Source organism: Mirounga angustirostris, unplaced genomic scaffold, assembly GCF_029215605.1.
Source record: "Mirounga angustirostris isolate CCGP_5_RB_7025 unplaced genomic scaffold, mMirAng1.0.hap1 SCAF_17, whole genome shotgun sequence".
NCBI classification, from domain to species: domain Eukaryota; kingdom Metazoa; phylum Chordata; class Mammalia; order Carnivora; family Phocidae; genus Mirounga; species Mirounga angustirostris.
In genome coordinates, this window is record NW_026991725.1 from 37,346,745 (window position 1) to 37,365,525 (window position 18,781).

Here is an 18,781-nt window from a genome sequence, read left to right on the forward strand (position 1 = left end):
CCCTTCCCTCTCCTGATGGAGCCTTCTCTATCAGTATAGAGGAGTCAGAAGCACAGGACAATGTAGACGTTATCTCATGAAGTTACGTTTTTCTTTCTGATAAGCCAGAAAATAGCAAAAACACAACAAAACCAGAAAAGGTGCTACGTTCCCTTCCTTACCAAATCCTGCCCCCCGAATCTTCATGTATGAACTCAGAATTCGTAGGCAGCAAAGGAGGAGGTGAAAGCTGTTTAACTTACTAGCTTTTAAAGAAAGAAAGTCTTGTCTGGCCGGAGATGTACGTCAGTTGAGGTCGTGGAGACTTAGAAACATTGGGGTTACCGCTGCTCCCCACCCCCCTCATTTGTACCCCTGTCCCCCAGTGTGGTGGTCTTACCTGACCAACGGCAGCCACTCCCCCCTCCCCTGCCCTCAGCGGGGCAGTGGCCTGGTCTGTCCGCAGCGACTCACCATGTAGCCCGGGCCCTGCTCCAGTGCCCTGAGCCCCGAACGATAGGAGACCAGGGGCTCCTGGGGCCACCTGAGGGTGGAGAAGCAGGTACTCCGTGGTCGGGGAATGGGGCTTGCGAGGCTCCCAGGCAGAAGCAGGAGGTGCTGAACCCCATGGCCGTTTGACGAGCTGCTAAGGTCAGGAGAAAACTGCAGACATGGTGGCTTTACACCAAGGGCAGAGGCTCTGGCCAGGTGTTTCGGCGGAAACCTGGTTTCGAGATGCCCTTAGTGACAGCTTTCATTGCCAAAACATGCCTCCAGATGAGAGTTAAAATGGGCTTGGGAATGGCCCAGAGTCATGGAAGAGGCTTCCCACCTTCTAGCAGAGATCCCACTCAGAGGCAGCAGGGGGCGCCTCCCGAGCCGGCGCGGGCCTTCCCTCCTGCGGAGGGGCCGGATGTGGGCGCGCTGATGCACGGCGGCGGAGCAGAGGCCTGTTCCCACGCCTGTTCTGGCCTCTCTGACCCCACCGGCCGCCCAACATTGAGTCATCCAGGCCAGGGGTCAGCAAAGGCTTTCTGTGGAAGACCAGCTAGGAAGATGTTTGGCTTTGCAGGCCATCTGGGCTCTGTGGCAGCCACTCAGCCCTGCTGCGTAGGCCCGAGACCGGCTCTGGAGGATGCGGAAGCCGTGAGCTTCGCCCCGATCCAGTAAAACTTCCAGAACGGACATTCTCATTTTCCCGTGTTAACAATATGTTCTTTTGTTTGCCTTTTTCCCTAAGCTTCTTAAACAATCGTTCTTGGGTGCCAGGCTGTACAAAGACAGCAGTGGCCAGATTTGGCCCACAGGCTGTAGTTTGCTGACCCCTGATGTGGGGAGGTGCTCTTCAGTGCTTGATAGCAGTAAGAAGGGTATATGTTCCCAGAGAGACTGGGCACAACCAGGAGGGCCCGGATGCGGAATAACACCTTTGGACCACAAATACGGAGCTGGGCCCCTCATTCTTTATTTTAAAACCTCACCCGTTGGGCACCTGGTGGGCTCAGTTGGTAGAACATGCAACTCTTCATCTCGGGGTTGTGAGTTCAAACCCAGTGTTGGGCATAGAGATCACACACACACACACACACACACACGGGGTCGTGAGTTCAAACCCCATGGTGGGCATAAAGATCACACGCACGCACGCACTATCCAGCTAAGGAGAAGGAAAGCCTCAGGGGCTGATAAGCTGAGCAGTCCTGCAAGAAGCAGAGGTTACAGAGGTTGGAGGGGATTTGGGTGGTGGCGTGTGCCTTTCCTGGGGTGGGTACTTGGAGCAGATTGTGTGAGAGAGGGCAGCTGGGCATAGTGCGGTGCCAGAGAGAGAGAGAGAGAGAGGGAGGGAGCTCCCCAGGGAGCATGCGCAGTAAAGAGAGCCAGACACACCTGCCCCCTTCCTGCCTGCACTCACCTTCGTGTAGCTCGAGTTGAATAAAAAGATTCATCTTGGGACTGAAGGAAGCAGAGAGAGATGATTACAGCCTGGCTCCACCCACCCCACCCACCCCACCCCACCCTCACCCCCGTCACCTGCTCATTAGCATGCTCCGTGTCAGCCTGCTGCAGATTTCCCATTTCTGAACCCTGTGGGAAAGGAGCCCATACCCCAGCCAGGGGGATGAGGGAGAACTGCAGAGGGTTGGGGTGGGTGTTAAGGGTTTCTACTCATTTCTAGAACAGTTTGTGAAGAGCTGTATGTCCATGCCCAACACGAATACACATTATCAGCCTGGGGTATTCAGTGCAGCACCAAGTGGGGGAAGGGGGTGTGGGTGTGCCGGGTAAGCTAGCAAGGAAAACACTGGGCAGATGCTCACCAGACACTTCATTTCCCACCTTGGGCCAGTGAAGGTATGGAAGGATCTAGATCTAGAAGCCACAGAACGGACCCCGTACTAAGTGGGATTTGCTGATCCAGGGGTCATACTTACCGTGCAAATTGGCAGTGGGGGCCCTCGGGGCAGAAACCCACTAAGTAGTTAACACACATTGTCTTATGGACATGGCAGTGCTTACAGAGGGGACCTGCTGGGCAAAGAACAGCCAGAAACACACATGACAAAGCTCAGCGGAAGGGTATGGCAGTCACAGGCTCTCCACCTCACAGGGTGCATAAATCTCCCTGTCCCTTCCAGACCGCCCAAAGCACCTGCTTCCTAGCCGCGTGACTGAGAGGGGAAAGGAGACCTCGGAATATGTTGGGGTGGGTCCCGAACAATGGGGTTGGAAGCGTCCCAGCACACTGCATCTTGGTGAATTGATGTGGTTGAGGACAGTCATGTGCCATCTTTATTTAGCTCCAGAAGGTACAGCTGGGGAAAGGCTAACCCCACAACCTACTTATTCTCCCCTAAAATCCCCCAAACCAACACTGCCAAGGCCTCAGAGCAATTCGCCGGAAAACAAAGCACGTAGTCCTCAGAGCAGAGGGACTGTGATGGGGGGAAGCTGCTTCTTAGTGGGGTAGATGGAGCAAGCTTCAGTGACAGCACACCCCCGGGGCAGGGGGGGTTAAAAGAAATAGAGAAGAGAATGTAGATGAACTGTCTCCTGTGGGCCCCTATGCCAAGGGCTTCCCATGGGGTCCTAGATCTGACCAACTCCGTAACCCTACAAGGGAGGGGTTTCCCCTTTTCATAAGTGAGGAAATGAGTTCAGCAACTAGTTCAAGGTCACACAGTTGATGCACTTTGAAGTCACCAGGATTGGAACCCAGGTAAGCCTGCTGCAAGAAGCCAGCTCTGTGCCAGTCCTTGCATTGTTGGCTGAATGTTAACAATGTCACAGAGCGGGCCTGGGGAGAACGATGGAAGGACCTTCTGTTGGGAAGGCCCCACGGGGCTTCATCAGGAATATGCCTCCTTCCCCTGCCAGGGACCCCCCCACACACACATCCTGATCACCTAGTGCTCCCTTTCCATTGGGGCCTCACCATCCTTGCAGAAACCTTGGTCATACCAAGGACAGTCTCGGGTCTTGAAAGCTGGCTTCATGTGGAGAAAGGCACGTTCCTTGTTGTTGCAATCACCTGAAAAATCCAGCATTCTTTAAATGTAGGCTCATCTTTATTGTTACTTCCGCCCTCCCCAAACTGGACTGACCTTGCCCCTTGCACAGAAGCCACTTGCTTGCCGTCTGTCATTGGCCACTTTTGCAAGACAGCAAGGTTTTTTGGATCCTTCCTGCAATCTAAGGGGGTTGGACCCCAATGCTACATGCCAAGCAGGGCTTGGGTGGGAATAAACACATCTGGAAGAGTTGGGGCAGGGCCAGAGATCCAGAAGGAGGGGCCGGAACTGAAGGCATTTGGAGGCCACCAGAGAGGAAGGAACGAGAGGAGAGGCGGGGAGGGGAGACCCAGAGTGGGCAGCGAACGATCCAAGAAGACATACCGTGGATGCTGATGAAAGCCCCCTCCTCTTCATCACGACGACATCTACAATGTTTCCAGAACCACGCACAGTCCTTTTCGGTGGAAATGCCAAGAAGAGCAGAGTAGTGCTCCCAAGTTGGCACCAGGATGATGTCAGACTCGACATGAGGGACACCTGTAGCTTCACAACGCCTGCGCTGTTATCGGTCTGTGGGTTGGCCCAGGACTCAGGTCCCCTCGAAGGAGCCAGCCCTGTTGGACAGACCACGTGAGAGTTGTGGTAAGAACCCCCTTAGTTTTCTCTTAGGGGCCCAGGGGCTTTGAAGGAGCCATGGGGAAGATCCGGCTCATTTTTCACCTCTTGAGTAGAGAAGCGGTGAATGCCTCCAATCTCATCCTCCTTAAAAATCTACAACTTGGTGCTTCTCAGAACCAAAAGGAACTTCACGGGGTTCACCCCATTGGCTTTCAAACTGCTCCAGAGATCTATTTTCTACACTGTGCTTCTGCAAAGCAGGTTTCACCTGGAGAACAGTGCACGGATACTGAAGAGCTTTAAACCACTATTCCCTCCAACCCTCCCATCTCACGAACGAGGACACCAGGGCTCAGAGAGGGGAAGTGCCGCGGCCACGATCACCGGGCTTCCTCGCATTGACGAGGGGTTTACGTGCTCGGCGTCTGTGTGCAGCCCTTGGCCGAGCACTGACTCTGAGCTCCGGCCTCCTGAGGAATGGAGTGACATACCCCAGGGCTGGTCAGCATTTGACAGGTCAGGCGGTGGGAAGTCACCTGTGCCAAGCTCCCTTTCTGCCTCGGCCTGGATGCACGTCTCCGCGTTCCTCTGACGGCCAGCAGGTGGCACCGCACCCCACCCTCCACTCCGCGTTTCGGAGCCAGCCGCAGGGCCCAAAGCCCCTGGCCCCCTTCAGCTGCCCCTTCGCGCTCCACCACCTCCCAACATAATGTTCCTTTTTTTTTTTTTTTAAGATTTTATTTATTTATTTGACAGAGAGAGACATAGCAAGAGCAGGAACACAAGCAGGGGGAATGGGAGAGGGAGAAGCAGGCTCCCCGCCGAGCAGGGAGCCCGATGTGGGACTCGATCCCAGGACCCTGGGATCATGACCTGAGCCGAAGGCAGACGCTTAACGACTGAGGCACCCAGGCGCCCCCAACATAATGTTCTAAATAAAACAACTTACTTGCAAGAAGAACGATAATTACTTTGATAGGATATTAGAGATATTCATTTACTCCAAGAGCAGAAACAGAGGTTACAAACTACCATCAATGATTTATATGGATGCCCCTCACAGTGAGAGGTATTTGAGGGCAGAAGGGAACCTGGTCCTATCCCTGTGACCGTCCCCAGCACAGTATCCGAGTCCCCAAAGAAAACCAAACCAAGTTTTACTGAAGGAATGAATAAGAGGCATTTTTAAATGAAAGAGGTTTAGATGGTGACCAAGGGGAGCCGGAATCCAGATAAACTTTGTCTTTCCTTTCAAAAAAAACACAAGCGGGCAGCTGAACCTCAACTCCGAGCAGGCAGGACACAAACTTTGGCCTGGGAGGAGCTCTTTGAGGATGCTTTGCTTTCTCCCCACATAACCCGGGACTGCCCCCCACCGCCCCCCACCATTGGCACTAATGAAGGACAGCTACTCCTGGAGCTGTCTCAGAGAGGTCCTTGCAGACTGGGCCAGCTCTCTCCCCCCAGGTCACTCTTCTGGAACACAGTTTGAAAAGCACTAGACTAGATAATCCCTAGGGCTCCTTCCAGCTCCTGAAAGAACTGAGCTGTAGAATTTTATTGGGAAGATATTTTATGAGATCTGAAACACTCGCAGACCATTCTTAAAGGAGGTGACTAGTGGCTGTGTCTTCCCCCCCTGCAGCCCCGTGGATGACAAAAGGAGGTCCTGGGGCCAGAGGGCAGGAGAACACGGTCCAGACCTGACCACACAAGATAACTTGAGAGGCTAGGGCCTCTGAACCTCACGACTGTGTGTTTACAGTTACCTTGCACTGCCCATCAGAGATGCTAGCTTTCCACTTACGGAAGCAATGTGAAGTTTCCTTTTAAAATAAGACTTAATAATAGCAAGACAATGGAGAGAGCAGACAGGTCAGTAGCACGCATGGGTGCTCTGTGTGTTGGGCAAGCATCGTGAAAGTGACTTCCAAATGCCAGTTTGGGGCCCCCTGGCCCTGACCCACCCCGGCACTGAGAGTTGGCCCGTTCCAGGCTTGTTTCCGGACAGTCAGTCCGGGTCTGTGATGAGGGAAACAATTCAGCCTTTGATTCCAGCCACACCCTTCCCTTCCCTGGGGGCCGGGTAGGGGGGGACCTGCGGGGCAGTGAACAGGGACGGACCCCAGAGTACAGCTCCCCTGCATCTAGGGGGCTGGAGAAGCGGGCACCCGAGGCTCAGAGAGGCCTGGTCTGCCCCCCGAGGCATGCACAGCCTCCTTTGAGTGCCCCCCTCTCAAGACCTCGGCCCCTCTCACAGTCCCCACTGCCAACCTCCGGGGCAAGGCCTGGAGCCAGGAAGGGGCATTACCGAACTTGGAGTAGAAGTAGCACTCGGGCATCCTGGTGATGTCATACTGGTCCCAGAAACTGCACTGGTCGCTCTTCTTACACAGGCCCCAGAGCCAGTGCTTACCATCAGCTCCCCCCCCCCCTCCCCCGTTGTGCCGGAATGGGCAGAGCTTCCCTGGGAACACCAGAGCACCCAGCTGCCCACAGCCTGGACCCAGCTCAGCCCTGAAGGAACGCCCCAGGAGAGGCTGTGGATCAGACCCCCGCTGCCCTCCCTTGATCCCATCACCTGACCCCTGGTGGAGCTGGAAGCAGGGCCAGAGGCAACATGGAGGATGCTCGGTAGTCCTGACAGGTGGCTGTTGGCATGACCACGCCTCTGCCCAAACTCTCCTCTCTGCCTGGCTTGCCGTCGCCCTTCTCCACCCCCGGGGAGCCCCAGGGGGTCAGGGAAGCTCCTGGGAGGGGGCTCCACGGCCCCCTCTCCTCCAGGCTCATGGTGGGGCCCCTACCAGAGAGCAGAGCCACGGTTCCAGCCCGGGGCTCCCACCCAGCACGGTCTGGGGCACCCAGTGCTCCCGAAGGGCCTGTTAAAATCAGGTCTTAAAAACTCCCACAGGGGCGCCTGGGTGGCTCAGTCAGTTGGGCGTCTGCTTTCAGCTCAGGTCATGATCCCAGGGTCCTGGGATCGAGCCCCGCATCAGGCTCCCTGCTCAGCGGGGAGCCTGCCTCTCCCTCTGCTTCTCCCCCTGCTCATGCTCTCTCTCTGTCAAATAAATAAATAAAATCTTAAAAAACAAAAACTCCCCCAAAGGTTATGTTTCTTGAGTCTGGAGACCTAAGGTGCTGACCTAAGAGCCAGCTCTGTAACAACTTAGAAGGAAGTGGAAATGTTCTATGTAACTCTGTTATCCTCTCACTGGGGTATTGCCAACTGCACGAAGGATGCTCCAGTTCCTAAATTCCTGAGCAGGACCAGCCTCAGGCTTGGCGGACTCTCAGATAGAAGGGGAGGGAAAGTGTGAAGGGCTTCTTTGTACATAGTCCTCCCGTCACCCGGGCCTGTGACTTGCTCGGGCGTGACCTCCCACAGGAGCAGTGGTATTTCTTTGCAAGAGGGTGTCACTGTGAACCACTGCTTTGGAGGAAGGACCCGAGGCCGCATCTCAGTCCTGGCTGCATAGAGCCTCGAGTGAGCAATGAGCTGGTTTCCCTCTCACCCCGTCATCCAGAGCCAACACGCCAAATGCGGTACGAGGTACATGGCAATAACACCCCAGCCCCTCCCTGCCTGGGCCCCTCCTGGCCTCCTGGCTTCCCAAGAGCAGGATCACTTAGATCCGAAAAACTGGTCCTAAATTCATTCACAATAGCAGGGTTATTTAACCTGGATCTCTAGGGGGACTGGGAACCCCCAGATTGAGGACAAGACTTTTTGGGCAACTGTGTATTTCTACAGGAAGGGGCTGTGAGTAGTTCATGAGCCAAAGGTTGAGAAAAACCCTGGTTGGATTCAGGCCTCCTGTACCAGGGGAGAGGGGCTTAGAAGGAGGTATCACTTAATCCAAGTTGGGGTGGGGGAGAAACAGATGACACTGGTAGCATTTCAAAGACGGAAATGGCCACAGCTTAGGACATAAAGACTACAGAGAACAGCTGACCAGGTCCCATATTGATCCAGAGGGTGAGAAGGGGAGGGGAGCGGGGAGAAGGGCACTGCTTTCCTGGCTGGGAGGAAACTCAAGAAGCCCGGGGCCTCCTGGGAACACACAGGCTGAAACCCCCAAAACACTCACAACCCCAGTAAGGTGGGAAGAAGGGAATGTCCCCCTCCAGGTAGCCGTAGGTACCCTAATCAATGCTGCTGGGCCAGGGAAATCCTTAGTGGGGAGGGGAAGGCTTCCTGAGGGATGTACCCACCCACCTGCCCTTTGCCTCCTTACAAGACAAATTTGACTCCATTCCAACCTCCCCTCCCCAGGTGCAGATTCGACACCCCAGTCCAGGCCAAGCAGAACCCACCGTAGTCTAGACTGCCCCTGCACACACAGCCCCCACCGCCATGTTCTCCTGCTGACCCACCTTTGTCACAGAGCCCTTTAGCGAAGAAGCTGCACACAGCCGAGCCCAACTCTAGAAGGGAAAGAAGGAAGGTAGCTTCTTCAGAGGCTGCAGCTGCTGGAGGGGCTTTTCCTACTCAAGAAGTGCCCCCCCACCCCGAACTTCCCCGAGGCTTGGGCCTGGGGGCCCCCAAGTTCCTGGCTTTTTGGATGCTGGCCTCCAGAACCAGCCCTGAGACCTCAACACCTAAGCCCCCCCAACTCTGAAACAGAGGGGATGGAGGGGCACAAGGGAGTTCAGGGGGCCAGTGTGGAATTTCCTGGCTTCTCACAATTCACCTTCTGTGTCTCTCTGCTTGCCCAGTCTGGGAAATGGGCTGCCTGGAAGTCAGCCCCATTTTCCTGGAGTCCTGGAGAGGATGTAAGAGGGGAAGCCTGAGCCCCTAAGAAGGGAGGGACTAAGCTGGGAATCACAGGTGGCCGGCCCCAGCCCCACTGCCTCAGTCTCCCTGGCGAGCGGCAGTGAAGGGGCTGCCCCCTCAGGAGCTGAGCAGAGAAGCCTCCAGAGAAGGCTGGGGAGAGGGGGCCTGGCACAAGTTCCTCCAGAAGGATGGCTGACACCCTGTCCTCACTCACTGTCCATGCCCTGGAAAGGCAGGAGGCCAGTGCCCTTCGGCATCTCTACGTCCTTCTCGAAGGTGAAGGTGAGCTGCTCCAGCCCAGCAATGACCTCTTGCATCTTCCACCTCCTGCCGGGGCTGCTAAAACCTGCTCAAGCCCCTGCAGGTGGACCTTATATAGCTCTTCCCTTAAGGGGCCAGGCTCTGATGCCGCGCCCCTCATCCCCGGGGGGGCCAGTGGCCAGGTGACATCGGGGCTACGCTCCAGGCACAGATGTCTCACCACACCCACCGGATGCAGGTGCAGAAGCCCCAGGGCCCCATGCCCCCGCACGGAGTACAGGACATCCCGCTCACAAGGCGCGCTGCTGGGGAAGAATTAGCAAAGGCCCCCACGCTGCTCATCTCTCTGCGGGTCCTCAGACATACACACAACAGATGCGCAGACATTCCCAAACCTGTGCTCATTCTTTCAACATGAAGACAAAGCCACAGGTCAGAAGAGTTGCATAAACCAGCTCCCATTCCCAGGAGCTTGGGGGCCAAAGGGTAAGGGGGGGGGGCGGGGCAGGGGTGCTTCCCTCCAATCAGATCCTAGCCAACCCCTCCCTCTGGGACTCCTGACACCCCTTTTCTGGCCTGAGTGACAAGCCCTGAGTGAGCTCTTCATGGGAGAGGGGAAAAGGGACGAAATCCAGAGGAATCAGGAACAGTCTGCTGAATAGCGCTTTGTTTCCGCACACACAAGCACACATCCCCGAGCTGGGAGCTCGGCTGGGGTTGGAAGCAACCAGAGGCCGGCCTCCCCGCCAGGATTCCACAGGCCACCCGAGCGCCTCCCACCCCTGAGAAAGTGCTTTGTAAATGAAATCTCTATGCAAATGTTGTTTTATTATTATTACGCCACCCCTGCCCCCAGGGCCTGGGACATCTGAAAGTGCTTTCAAAGGAGCGCATTAGGGCTCTAACTAGGACAGGCTGCCCCTGGCCCCCACCCCCTGCACTGGCCTTCCCTCCCACTGGAGCTGATGTTTTCCGAGTCTGAGTCTCGCACTGGAACCCACAGGACCCGATGCCCTCCTTCCCGGATGGAGCAGGGAGAGGTGGGCAGCGCTCTGCAGGCCTGAGCTGGCCTGCAAGAAGGAGCCTGCTGGCTTTTGTTTTCCCAGGGCTCCTGCTCGGGCTGTTCTTTTGAACTCTGGATCCCAAAAGAAAATAGCTGGAGAGAGAGCGACACCTGGAGCCGAGGCGGGGCGGGGAGGGGATCCAAGAGTTTCCAGAAGCCTGGGCCTCCCCCCCCAGCTCCAGCATGCTGAGCTGGGGGCAGTGGGAGGCTGGGGCACCAGGGCCCCTGGGGTAGATGCCCTATTCCTATGCATCAATTAGGAGTCCCAGAAACACATTTGTCTGTCAACATACTAACCCGGCAGGCCAGGGAGGCAAATGAGGACATCAAGCCTCGGCGAGGCCAAGGGCACACAGTTGGGAAGGTGGGGAGGAGGGAATTCAAATCCGGGTCTCTTGATGATTTCCTTCCATAAACATCCAGAGAGCATCTGTGTACTAGGGACTGGGGCCCCCGAAACGAAGGACTGTCTTCCTGCCCTCAGGGACAGCCCAGTCAAGTGGGGAGTATGCGATGGTCCAAGGGGATGAGAGGGCCTAAGAGGGTGAGAAATGGTAAAGGCTGGGGTGGGGGGGCGGTAAGCAGGGGCAGCGAGGGGCAGCAGAGGAGTATTCCAGAAGGGAGGCCAGCCATAGGAAGGCACAGGGCATGAGGTGACATGGCAGGGGGTGGGTGGTGGTCAAGGTCAAGGTGGTCAAAGGTCAAGGTTAGACCTTCTAGCAGAGGGATGTGGGTGACAAGGTTGGAGAGGCAGGGACTTGAAACTCCAGTATCTCTTAGGGCTTGGTTTTCTCTCATGAAGCCAGCGGAGTGCCCCCTGAAGGGCTAGGAGAGCCACATACAGCACCCCGGAGAACAGATGGAGGAGGAAAGGCAGGGCAGGCAGCTATGTAAGGGATGATAAAAATAATAATTAGACCCCCAGAGTTATCTCCAGGGATGCTTCCCTGCACTCCCGTGGCCAGAAAGGGTTCATTGGCAAGAGCCGAGCAGTAGAGGAGACCCCAGTGCAGACTCCTCCCTCCATCCACCACCAGCGTCCCCTCCTCTTCAGGTCAAGGTCCTGCCCACCACCTGGACTCCCTGTGGCACCTCCGAGCGCCTGGCCGGACAGAGGGTGTGCTGGGATGTTGCGAAGACGAGTCCCCCACTCCCGGTGCACAATCGTTGATTTGGCATAAGAGTGGCAACACCCGGCATTCATGGCTTTTGCTTCCCGCAAATGCTTTCTGGGGCGGGTTGAATTGTCTCCCCCGAAAAGGTAGACCAAGTCCTAACCCCTGGTACCTGTGAATGTGACCTAATTTGGAAATTGGATCTTTGCAGAGGTAATTAAGTGAAGGATCTCAAGGAGATCAGCCTGCAATTAGGGTGCTCCCAAGAGAAGAGAGGGGGTTTAGGACACGCAGGGTTGGCAGAGAGGTGGAGAAGGAGCTGTATGAAGACAGAGGAGGAGGCGGGATTTTGGCAGCTGCCATGGGGCACCGAGGTTGGCCAGCCACTCCCAGAGGCCCAGACAGAGGCAGGAGACAGTTCTCCCACAGAGGCTCCCGAAGGAGCCTGCCCTGCCCACACCACCGTCTCAGACTTGTGGCGATGGGAGAGAGTACGTGTCTGTTGTCTCAAGCCACCACCTCTGTGGTAATTTGCTGTGGTGGCCCCAGCAAACAGAAGAGCGAATAAACACACAGGGAAGTGGGTGACCGCCAAGGTCCCACAGCTAATTGGTGTCAACTGGGGGTGGTCTGGGTCTCCCACCTCATAAGTCCTTTCCTCGTCTCCTTGTCAGTCAGACCGGGGGGCTGTCCCCCATGTATGCAACCAGGCTCCCCAAGTGGACCAGCACTCCCATTGTGCAAAGATAAAAATCAAGCCCCAAGCCACAGAATCCCTGGTGATACCCCGGAGAAGGGGCTGGAGTGGGGAGCCGGGTGCCCCAGCTCTGGGAGGTCCCCCTCTCGAACCTCCTAGTCCTCTCTCTGTGCCCTGGAGCATATCCCCAGCGCCCGTGTTTACATCGTTTCATTAATTCATGGCTGCGGAGTGGACGTGCATCGCTCTGCAAACAGTGGTGTTAATTTTTAATCACCATCATTATGAGACGCTCATTTAACTCCGGCTGCAGATTTCCTGAATCATCATCACCCTGCCCCTTTTCCTCTATAAATGCACTGCTCTGAAAAGCGGGAGTGCGGGGAGCTCTAGAATTCTCTGGCTGCTGGGAACTGGGGGAGGTCCTCGTGCCTGTTCGTTAGTTTGTACTAACGTTAGTACAGTTGTTATTGCTTCTGCACCCAGAGCCCCTCCTAGGCTGAGCAGAGGCCCAGACCGCCAGCAACTATGAGTTAGCAGTAACGACCCATTTGGCCAATGGCAGCCCGTGCTTTTCTGGGCTGAGTGTGGCCAGGTCCTCCTCCCTGGTGTCTGTACATCTGCCCCACGCCCCACTCGGGCACCCTGAGTCTGTGCACAGGGCATTGGGTTCAAATCTGGACTCTGCTGGCCCCCAGCCTGTGATCCTGGGCCAGTCATTTAAGGTTTTTTTTTTTTTTTTTTTTTTTTTAATTTGAGAGAGAGAGAATGAGAGACAGAGAGCATGAGAGGGAGGAGGGTCAGAGGGAGAAGCAGACTCCCTGCCGAGCAGGGAGCCCGATGCGGGACTCGATCCAGGGACTCCAGGATCATGACCTGAGCCGAAGGCAGTCGCTTAACCAACTGAGCCACCCAGGCGCCCCCCTGGGCCAGTCATTTAATCACCCCTCTGAGCCCCAGATTCTGCACCAGTGAAACGGGACCCCCCAGCGTGACCTCACCGGGGGTGCCAGCCGCGAGAAGCGCATGTGGGTGCCTGCTACCAGGGGGCAGCTGTATCAGAGTCGTCCTCCCAGGTCGGTGCCGTAAGGAACGAGGACCAGTGTCCTGCCCCCAGGTCCGAGGTCACCCTCCTCAAGCTTATTGTTCCTAAGGGCCCCTGATAAAAGCGCTGGGGGAGACAGGGGGCTTCATGCTGCTCAGGTGCTGCCGGAGGGGAAGCTCTGAGTCCAGTAGGGCGGGGCTGGGTGGCAGGACAGCCATGGTGTCGGGATGGGGTGGAGGTCAGAGGAACCCCCCGTGGCCCCCAGCTGCGGCTGCTCAGCCCCAAGGACAATGAGCCAGTGTGCTCTGCCCTCTCCACTGCTCTTTGTGCCCCAGAGATGCCACTTGGCGGAGACAGCTGTTGGCCTCACAATAGCCACTTGGAGTGCAGGGCAGGGAGGTCCAGCAGCCGGGATGGTCCCGCTGTGACCTTGCCTGAGAACTTGGTCTCTGCGAGTCTGGTGGTTCTGGGAACGCTACACTGGGGAAAGCATCTCTCTCCCCCAGGGGCCTGGGCACAGTAATGGGACTAACGACCCACCCACACTTCTCATCAGCGCCTCCTCCTATCCTCACTTGCAAATGTTTGAGTTGCTTCTACCCATTTTACAGATTAAGAAACCAAGGCTGAGAGGGGCGAAGGACTGCCTAAGCCGACAGAACTGGTAGATGTCGGAATGGGACGAGACTCCGGACCTTCACTAGCAGTTCCTAGGACTTAACCGGTTGAGGTCCACCGTGTACACCATCTTTTCTCTAATTCCCACAAAACCCCAGAAAGAGAGCCATTATTATTATTATTATTATTATTATTATTATTATTATTATTATTATTATCTTCTACAGTTAAGAAAACAGGCTCGGGCGCCTGGGTGGCTCAGTTGGTTAAGCGACTGCCTTCGGCTCAGGTCGTGATCCTGGAGTCCTGGGATCAAGTCCCGCATCGGGCTCCCTGCTCAGCAGGGAGTCTGCTTCTCCCTCTGACCCTCCCGACCCTCCCCCCTCTCATGCTCTCTCTCTGTCTCTCTCTCTCAAATAAATAAATAAAATCTTAAAAAAAAAAAAAAAAAGAAAAAGAAAACAGGCTCACAGGCTTACTTACGTGAGCTTCCCAGAGATCCCAGGCTCAGTCTGCAGGGCCCACAGCCAGTCCACCTGGCCACAGTGCAGAAAAGCACCCAGCCCCGGGGCTGGAAAGAAGAGGGCGTGCTCGGGCCACGGGAGGCTGCACTTTTGGCCTGAGAGTCAAGGAGACAGGACATTTGGGGCCCAGGGGTGTCCTGAAAGCTTTCTTCCTCTGCTGTTGCCGCCTTCATGTGTCCTGGTCGTCAGGCCTCCCTGTCCTCTGCTTCTGCACCCAGAGCGCCTCTGGGCTGAGCAGAGGCCCAGACCACCAGCAACTCTGAGTTAGCAGAAGAGGCAGGAAGGGGGCCGGCTCAGGCTACACTCTGGTTTCTTCCTACTTACTCACAGCCCCTCCAGCTTCGCTCAATGGCTTCTGCCCCCGCCCAGCCTCTAGGGAGCCGTTCATTCATTCACTCACGTACTCACTCAGAAGTATCGTTGAACTTCCATTCATGCCAAAGGACACAGAATGAATAAGACACAGCTTTTCTGAGCAGAATAGCAAGCAGAATAATGGCCCCCAAAGATGCCCACGTCCTAATCTCTGAACCCTATGGACATGTTACTTATGTTGCAAAGGGGACTTTGGGGAGGTGGTTGAGTATCCTGAAATGGGGAGATTATCTTGGATTCTCTGGGCGGATCCAGTGTCATGACCTGGGGCCTTATAAGTGGGAGGTAGGAGAGCCAGAGGGAGGGAGGAAAAGAGAGAGAGAGAGATTTGAAGATGAAGATGTTACTTTGCTGGCTTTGAGGATGGAGGAAGGGCCATGAGCCAAGGAGGGCCGGTGGCCTCTAGAAGCTGGAAGATGGGAGGAAACATTCTCCCCTCGTACCTCCGGGAGAAATGCAGACTTGCTCACACCTTGGTTTTAGCTCAGTGAAAGCCACTTCGGCCTTCTCACCTCCAGGATTGTTAAGAGAATAAACGTGTGGTGGTTTAAGCTACTAAAATCGTAGCAATTTAGTACCAAAGAGGACACGAAGACAGGGAGAAGTCACCCATAAACAGGCAGTGGAACCCTGCCAGGTGGCCAACAAGGCAATTACAAAGCTACCACAGAAACACCTAGCTCTCTGGTGGGTGGTGAGGAAAGGCTTCAGGGAGGACGTGCAGCAAAGCTACGGACAGGTAGAGTGTCATCAGGTGGTAAGGGGCAGCGTGGAGCCCGGCCTCAGGGAGGCCACTGAAGGAGCCAGCCTCACAGCACTGGGTCTGACCTGCATTTTATTTATTTATTCTTTCATTCATTTATCATTATTCTTTTTAATAGATTTTAAAAATATTTATTTTAGGGAGAGAGAGAGAGCGCGCATGTGCGTGCGCATGAACGTGCGCATGAACGGGGGAGGGGAGAGAGAAAGGGAGAGAGAGAATCTCCAGGAGACTCCTCGCTGAGTGGGGAGCCCAATGAGGGGCTCAATCTCACGACCCTGAGATCATGACCTGAGCTGAAATCAAAAGGCAGATGCTTAACTGACTGAGCCACCCAGGCGCCCCTTATTTATTTATTTGTTTGTTTGTTTATTTATCTGTGTGAGAGAGAGAGAGAGAACAAGCAGGGGGAGCAGCAGAGGGAGAGGCAGAAGGAGAAGCAGGCTTCCCGCTGAGCAGGGAGCCCGATGTGGGGCTTGATCCCAGGACCCTGAGATCATGACCTGAGCGGAAGGCAGACACTTAACCAACTGAATCACCCAGGCGCCCCCCCCATTATTTATTTTTATTATTCTACCCCCAACCTGAGCCTTGAACTCATGATCCCGAGATCAAGAGTCTACCGACTGAGCCAGCCAGGCACCCCTGGTCTGATTTTAGAAAGAGCCTCGGCTGCAAAGCTCTGGGGCCACTCTCCGAGGAAGGGCCGGAAGAAGGCCTTGCATCAGCCTGGATGCCAGAATCCAGCAGTCCCAGGAAAGGGGGTCCTCTTCCCCACAGCCCTAAAGCCGACTATGCTTTGTAAAGGAGAAAAACGTCCACGGTCAGGATCAACCATAATTATTAGCAAAGTTCTCCTATCTCTTCCTGCATCCCAGGAGATGGTTTTGTGTGCCTCCTGGGGTGGATGCGCCCCCTTGTTCCCCGCTTGCAGGAGGGTGAGGTAGGTTTCTCTAGGACACAGAACTGCCCACTGACTGTTGACACCATGATGGATTAATTCTCCCAGCCGCGGCCTGGGGCACTTACTTTGATGGATGGGGGTGGGGGGTGCAAGGTCATGGGTTTGATCTGCCTCTGGGTCAGTTGAGTCTGGAAGAAAAACTCCATTTCCATCCCGGCAGACTGCCCTCCAGTCTGTTACTTCTAAATGATTCTTGGGTCACAAGGCAGACAGACAGATTACGGATGGAAAAACCCTCCAGGCCCCAACTATTGATGAGGAGGAGTCAATTGTGCTCACTTTGTGTCCAAGCCCAGGGGGTGTGGGTGGCAGGAGAGGCCAAGCAGAGGACAGCCCAGCCTCACTCCCAGCCTGGACGAACCACCCCACCCCTGGGTGCGGGGGCTGCTGGGAGACTCAGTGGTGCTGGAGGGGAGAAGCTCACCAGTCCTGACCTTGCCTCCGGTCTGGGGTTCATCAAACCCATAGCTCTGTCCTTGGTCTAACTTCTTGGTTTGGCTTTGAATTGCATCTCTGGGCCACGCCTCCATCTAGATGAGCAACTGCTGATACATGGGGGGTTGCCCACCATCTCAGTCAGCTTGGGCTGAATTTCTCACAGTTTCTGGAGGTTGGAAGTCCAAGATCAGGGCACGGGCTTCCATATGTCTGAGACCAACCCTAGCTTTCCTGAAATTGTTGCCACTTTCCATCTCCTCTCAGGAATGTCACCACCACCAGATGCTCAGGCCAAAGCGAGCTCACTTTCCCAAACATGCAGCTCCCTCTCCTCACATCATAGGTTCCTCTCATCCCTGGGTCTGATTCGAACTCTCTTCTCTCAGGGAGAGCTCCCTATTGCCTTTTCTAAAGTAAGACCCAGGTCATCCTCTGTCTCACTACCCACCAGTTTATCCCTGCAAAGCCCTTGGTGCCAAGTGCACTGTTGGGCTTATTTTCTTGCTTGCTGGTGCTCTATTTAGTACCCCTGACCGCCCCCCCCCCGCCCCTCCGCCTCACCCCAAGCCCATGTTCCCACTGTGGGACTTCTCCATCAGACCCAGCAGGTGCGGTGCCTGGGCCCTCGGGACCTCCAGAGGCCCATGAACATGTTTTAATTTCCTTAAAATCAGAAGAAAATCTGTGAAAATCTCTTAGGTCAAAGAAAAGTTTCAATATATAATATTAATGCATGCATCTTTTTCCTAACGCAGTCATAAATCTAATTCAAACCATGTCTATGGCGGAGAGGCCCAGGAAAGCCGTAGTGCCGTCCTGGGACTGTGTCCGATTGTCCACTGCCTTGCATACTCTCACCGTCCCTGTACCTCTCACAGTGCTAGGCATACAGCAGGTGCTCAGTAATGGCTGGAAGAATCCATGCCGCCCATTTCCGTCTTCAGAGAACACCACCTCAGCCTTGCAGGCAGCCCTGATTTGACTTTCTGGGGGCCGGCAGGAGCCCCGGTTGCGAGAAATTACACTGAAGGAGCATTTTCCAAGTCAGCTGGGAGGCGACACGGTCCACTCGCCACCCTAGATCCGTGGAGAGCCGCCCCGGCCGCAGCCACCTTCCCAGTGCATTGCTCGGTCTGGCCCCACGGGGGAGAGAGACCAGAAAGCTGTATGGTACTTCTCAGATACAACCTTTAGAGTAACGATCTGCTGGCTAGAGACCTGCCAGGCTGCTCAGGAACGTGGGTAATTTAAGATGCAAGTAGATACATTTTGTTCCCCACGGGACTCCATAAACCTTTTTCCGCTTTGAATAAAAAACACAAGACCTGAAAACAGTTTTGTCTTAAATTGGCCATTAAGGAAAAAAAGAAAAGAAAAAGGTGTCTCAGCATTCCTGTAGGAGCAGGGATTTTCAGTCCCCGACGGGACTTGTGGCAATGTCTGGGGACATTTTGGATTGACATAGTCAGCTGGGGGGATGCGGCTGGCACCTAGGGGGTGGAGACCAGGGATGCTGCTCAGTGTCCTACAGGACAGTTCCTAATAACAAAGAACGGTCAGGCCCCAAACGTCAACAGTGCTGAGGTTGAGAACCCCTGCTTTAGAAGAATCTCAGTAATATGTCTTGGATGAATCACTTGGATCACTTAGGTCTGGTCCTCTCCATAGACTTGATTTTATTGATCTGCACCTCGGCATCAAGCGCTCAATTGACACTGAACAGAAAGGCAGCCTGATGGGGCTTGTGTGAGTGTATGGGGTAGGAGACTCTTGATGAGGACATTGCCCGAGACGGTGTTCCTGGCTTCTTCAATGATCTCACAAGAATCCCTCTCAGACCTTAGAAAAAGCAGAGTCGTTTCTGGGATCCCTTTAACCTTGTGGACTTGTGAGTTTTGTAATGGGTGGATTTCCCTTTTCACTCTGACTGACGGGAAGCTCAGGGTCCAATGTGCAGCCCACCTTTGAGAACTGTGGAGCCCCACCCGGAGAACATTTCTGCATACCACCCCCTTGGTTCACTGTACTGTTTGTT

At 55.0% G+C, this 18,781-nt stretch overlaps 1 protein-coding gene across 2 annotated transcripts; it reads right to left on the bottom strand.

Moving 5' to 3' along the window:
• Positions 1 to 1,832: 1,832 nt before the first annotated feature.
• Positions 1,833 to 9,413, bottom strand: CPSF4L (cleavage and polyadenylation specific factor 4 like). Of its 2 annotated transcripts, XM_045888012.3 has the most exons (5): positions 9,098 to 9,413; positions 8,484 to 8,534; positions 6,421 to 6,576; positions 3,413 to 3,508; positions 1,833 to 2,505 (listed from the first exon to the last, which is right to left on the bottom strand). In XM_045888012.3, the coding sequence occupies exons 1-5, from the start codon at positions 9,198 to 9,200 to the stop codon at positions 2,408 to 2,410; spliced, it is 504 nt and encodes a 167-aa protein (XP_045743968.2). In that variant the 5' UTR covers positions 9,201 to 9,413; the 3' UTR covers positions 1,833 to 2,407. The 2 variants fall into 2 exon arrangements, 1 of the variants encoding a protein (XP_045743968.2); XR_010408739.1 differs by lacking the exons at positions 1,833 to 2,505; positions 6,421 to 6,576; positions 8,484 to 8,534; positions 9,098 to 9,413 and adding an exon at positions 3,873 to 4,079 and having other exon boundaries at positions 2,866 to 3,508.
• Positions 9,414 to 18,781: the final 9,368 nt, after the last annotated feature.

Excerpts from the sequence above, each read along its gene's own strand:
- CPSF4L (XM_045888012.3), bottom strand. The coding sequence starts at position 9,200 with ATGCAAGAGGTCATTGCTGGGCTGGAGCAGCTCACCTTCACCTTCGAG. Across the intron at positions 6,577-8,483 it reads TAAAGGGCTCTGTGACAAAG|GGAAGCTCTGCCCATTCCGG; the intron begins GTGGGTCAGCAG and ends TGGTGTTCCCAG. Across the intron at positions 2,506-3,412 it reads CCAAGGTTTCTGCAAGGATG|GTCCCCTCTGTAAGCACTGC; the intron begins GTGAGGCCCCAA and ends TTTGCCCAGCAG.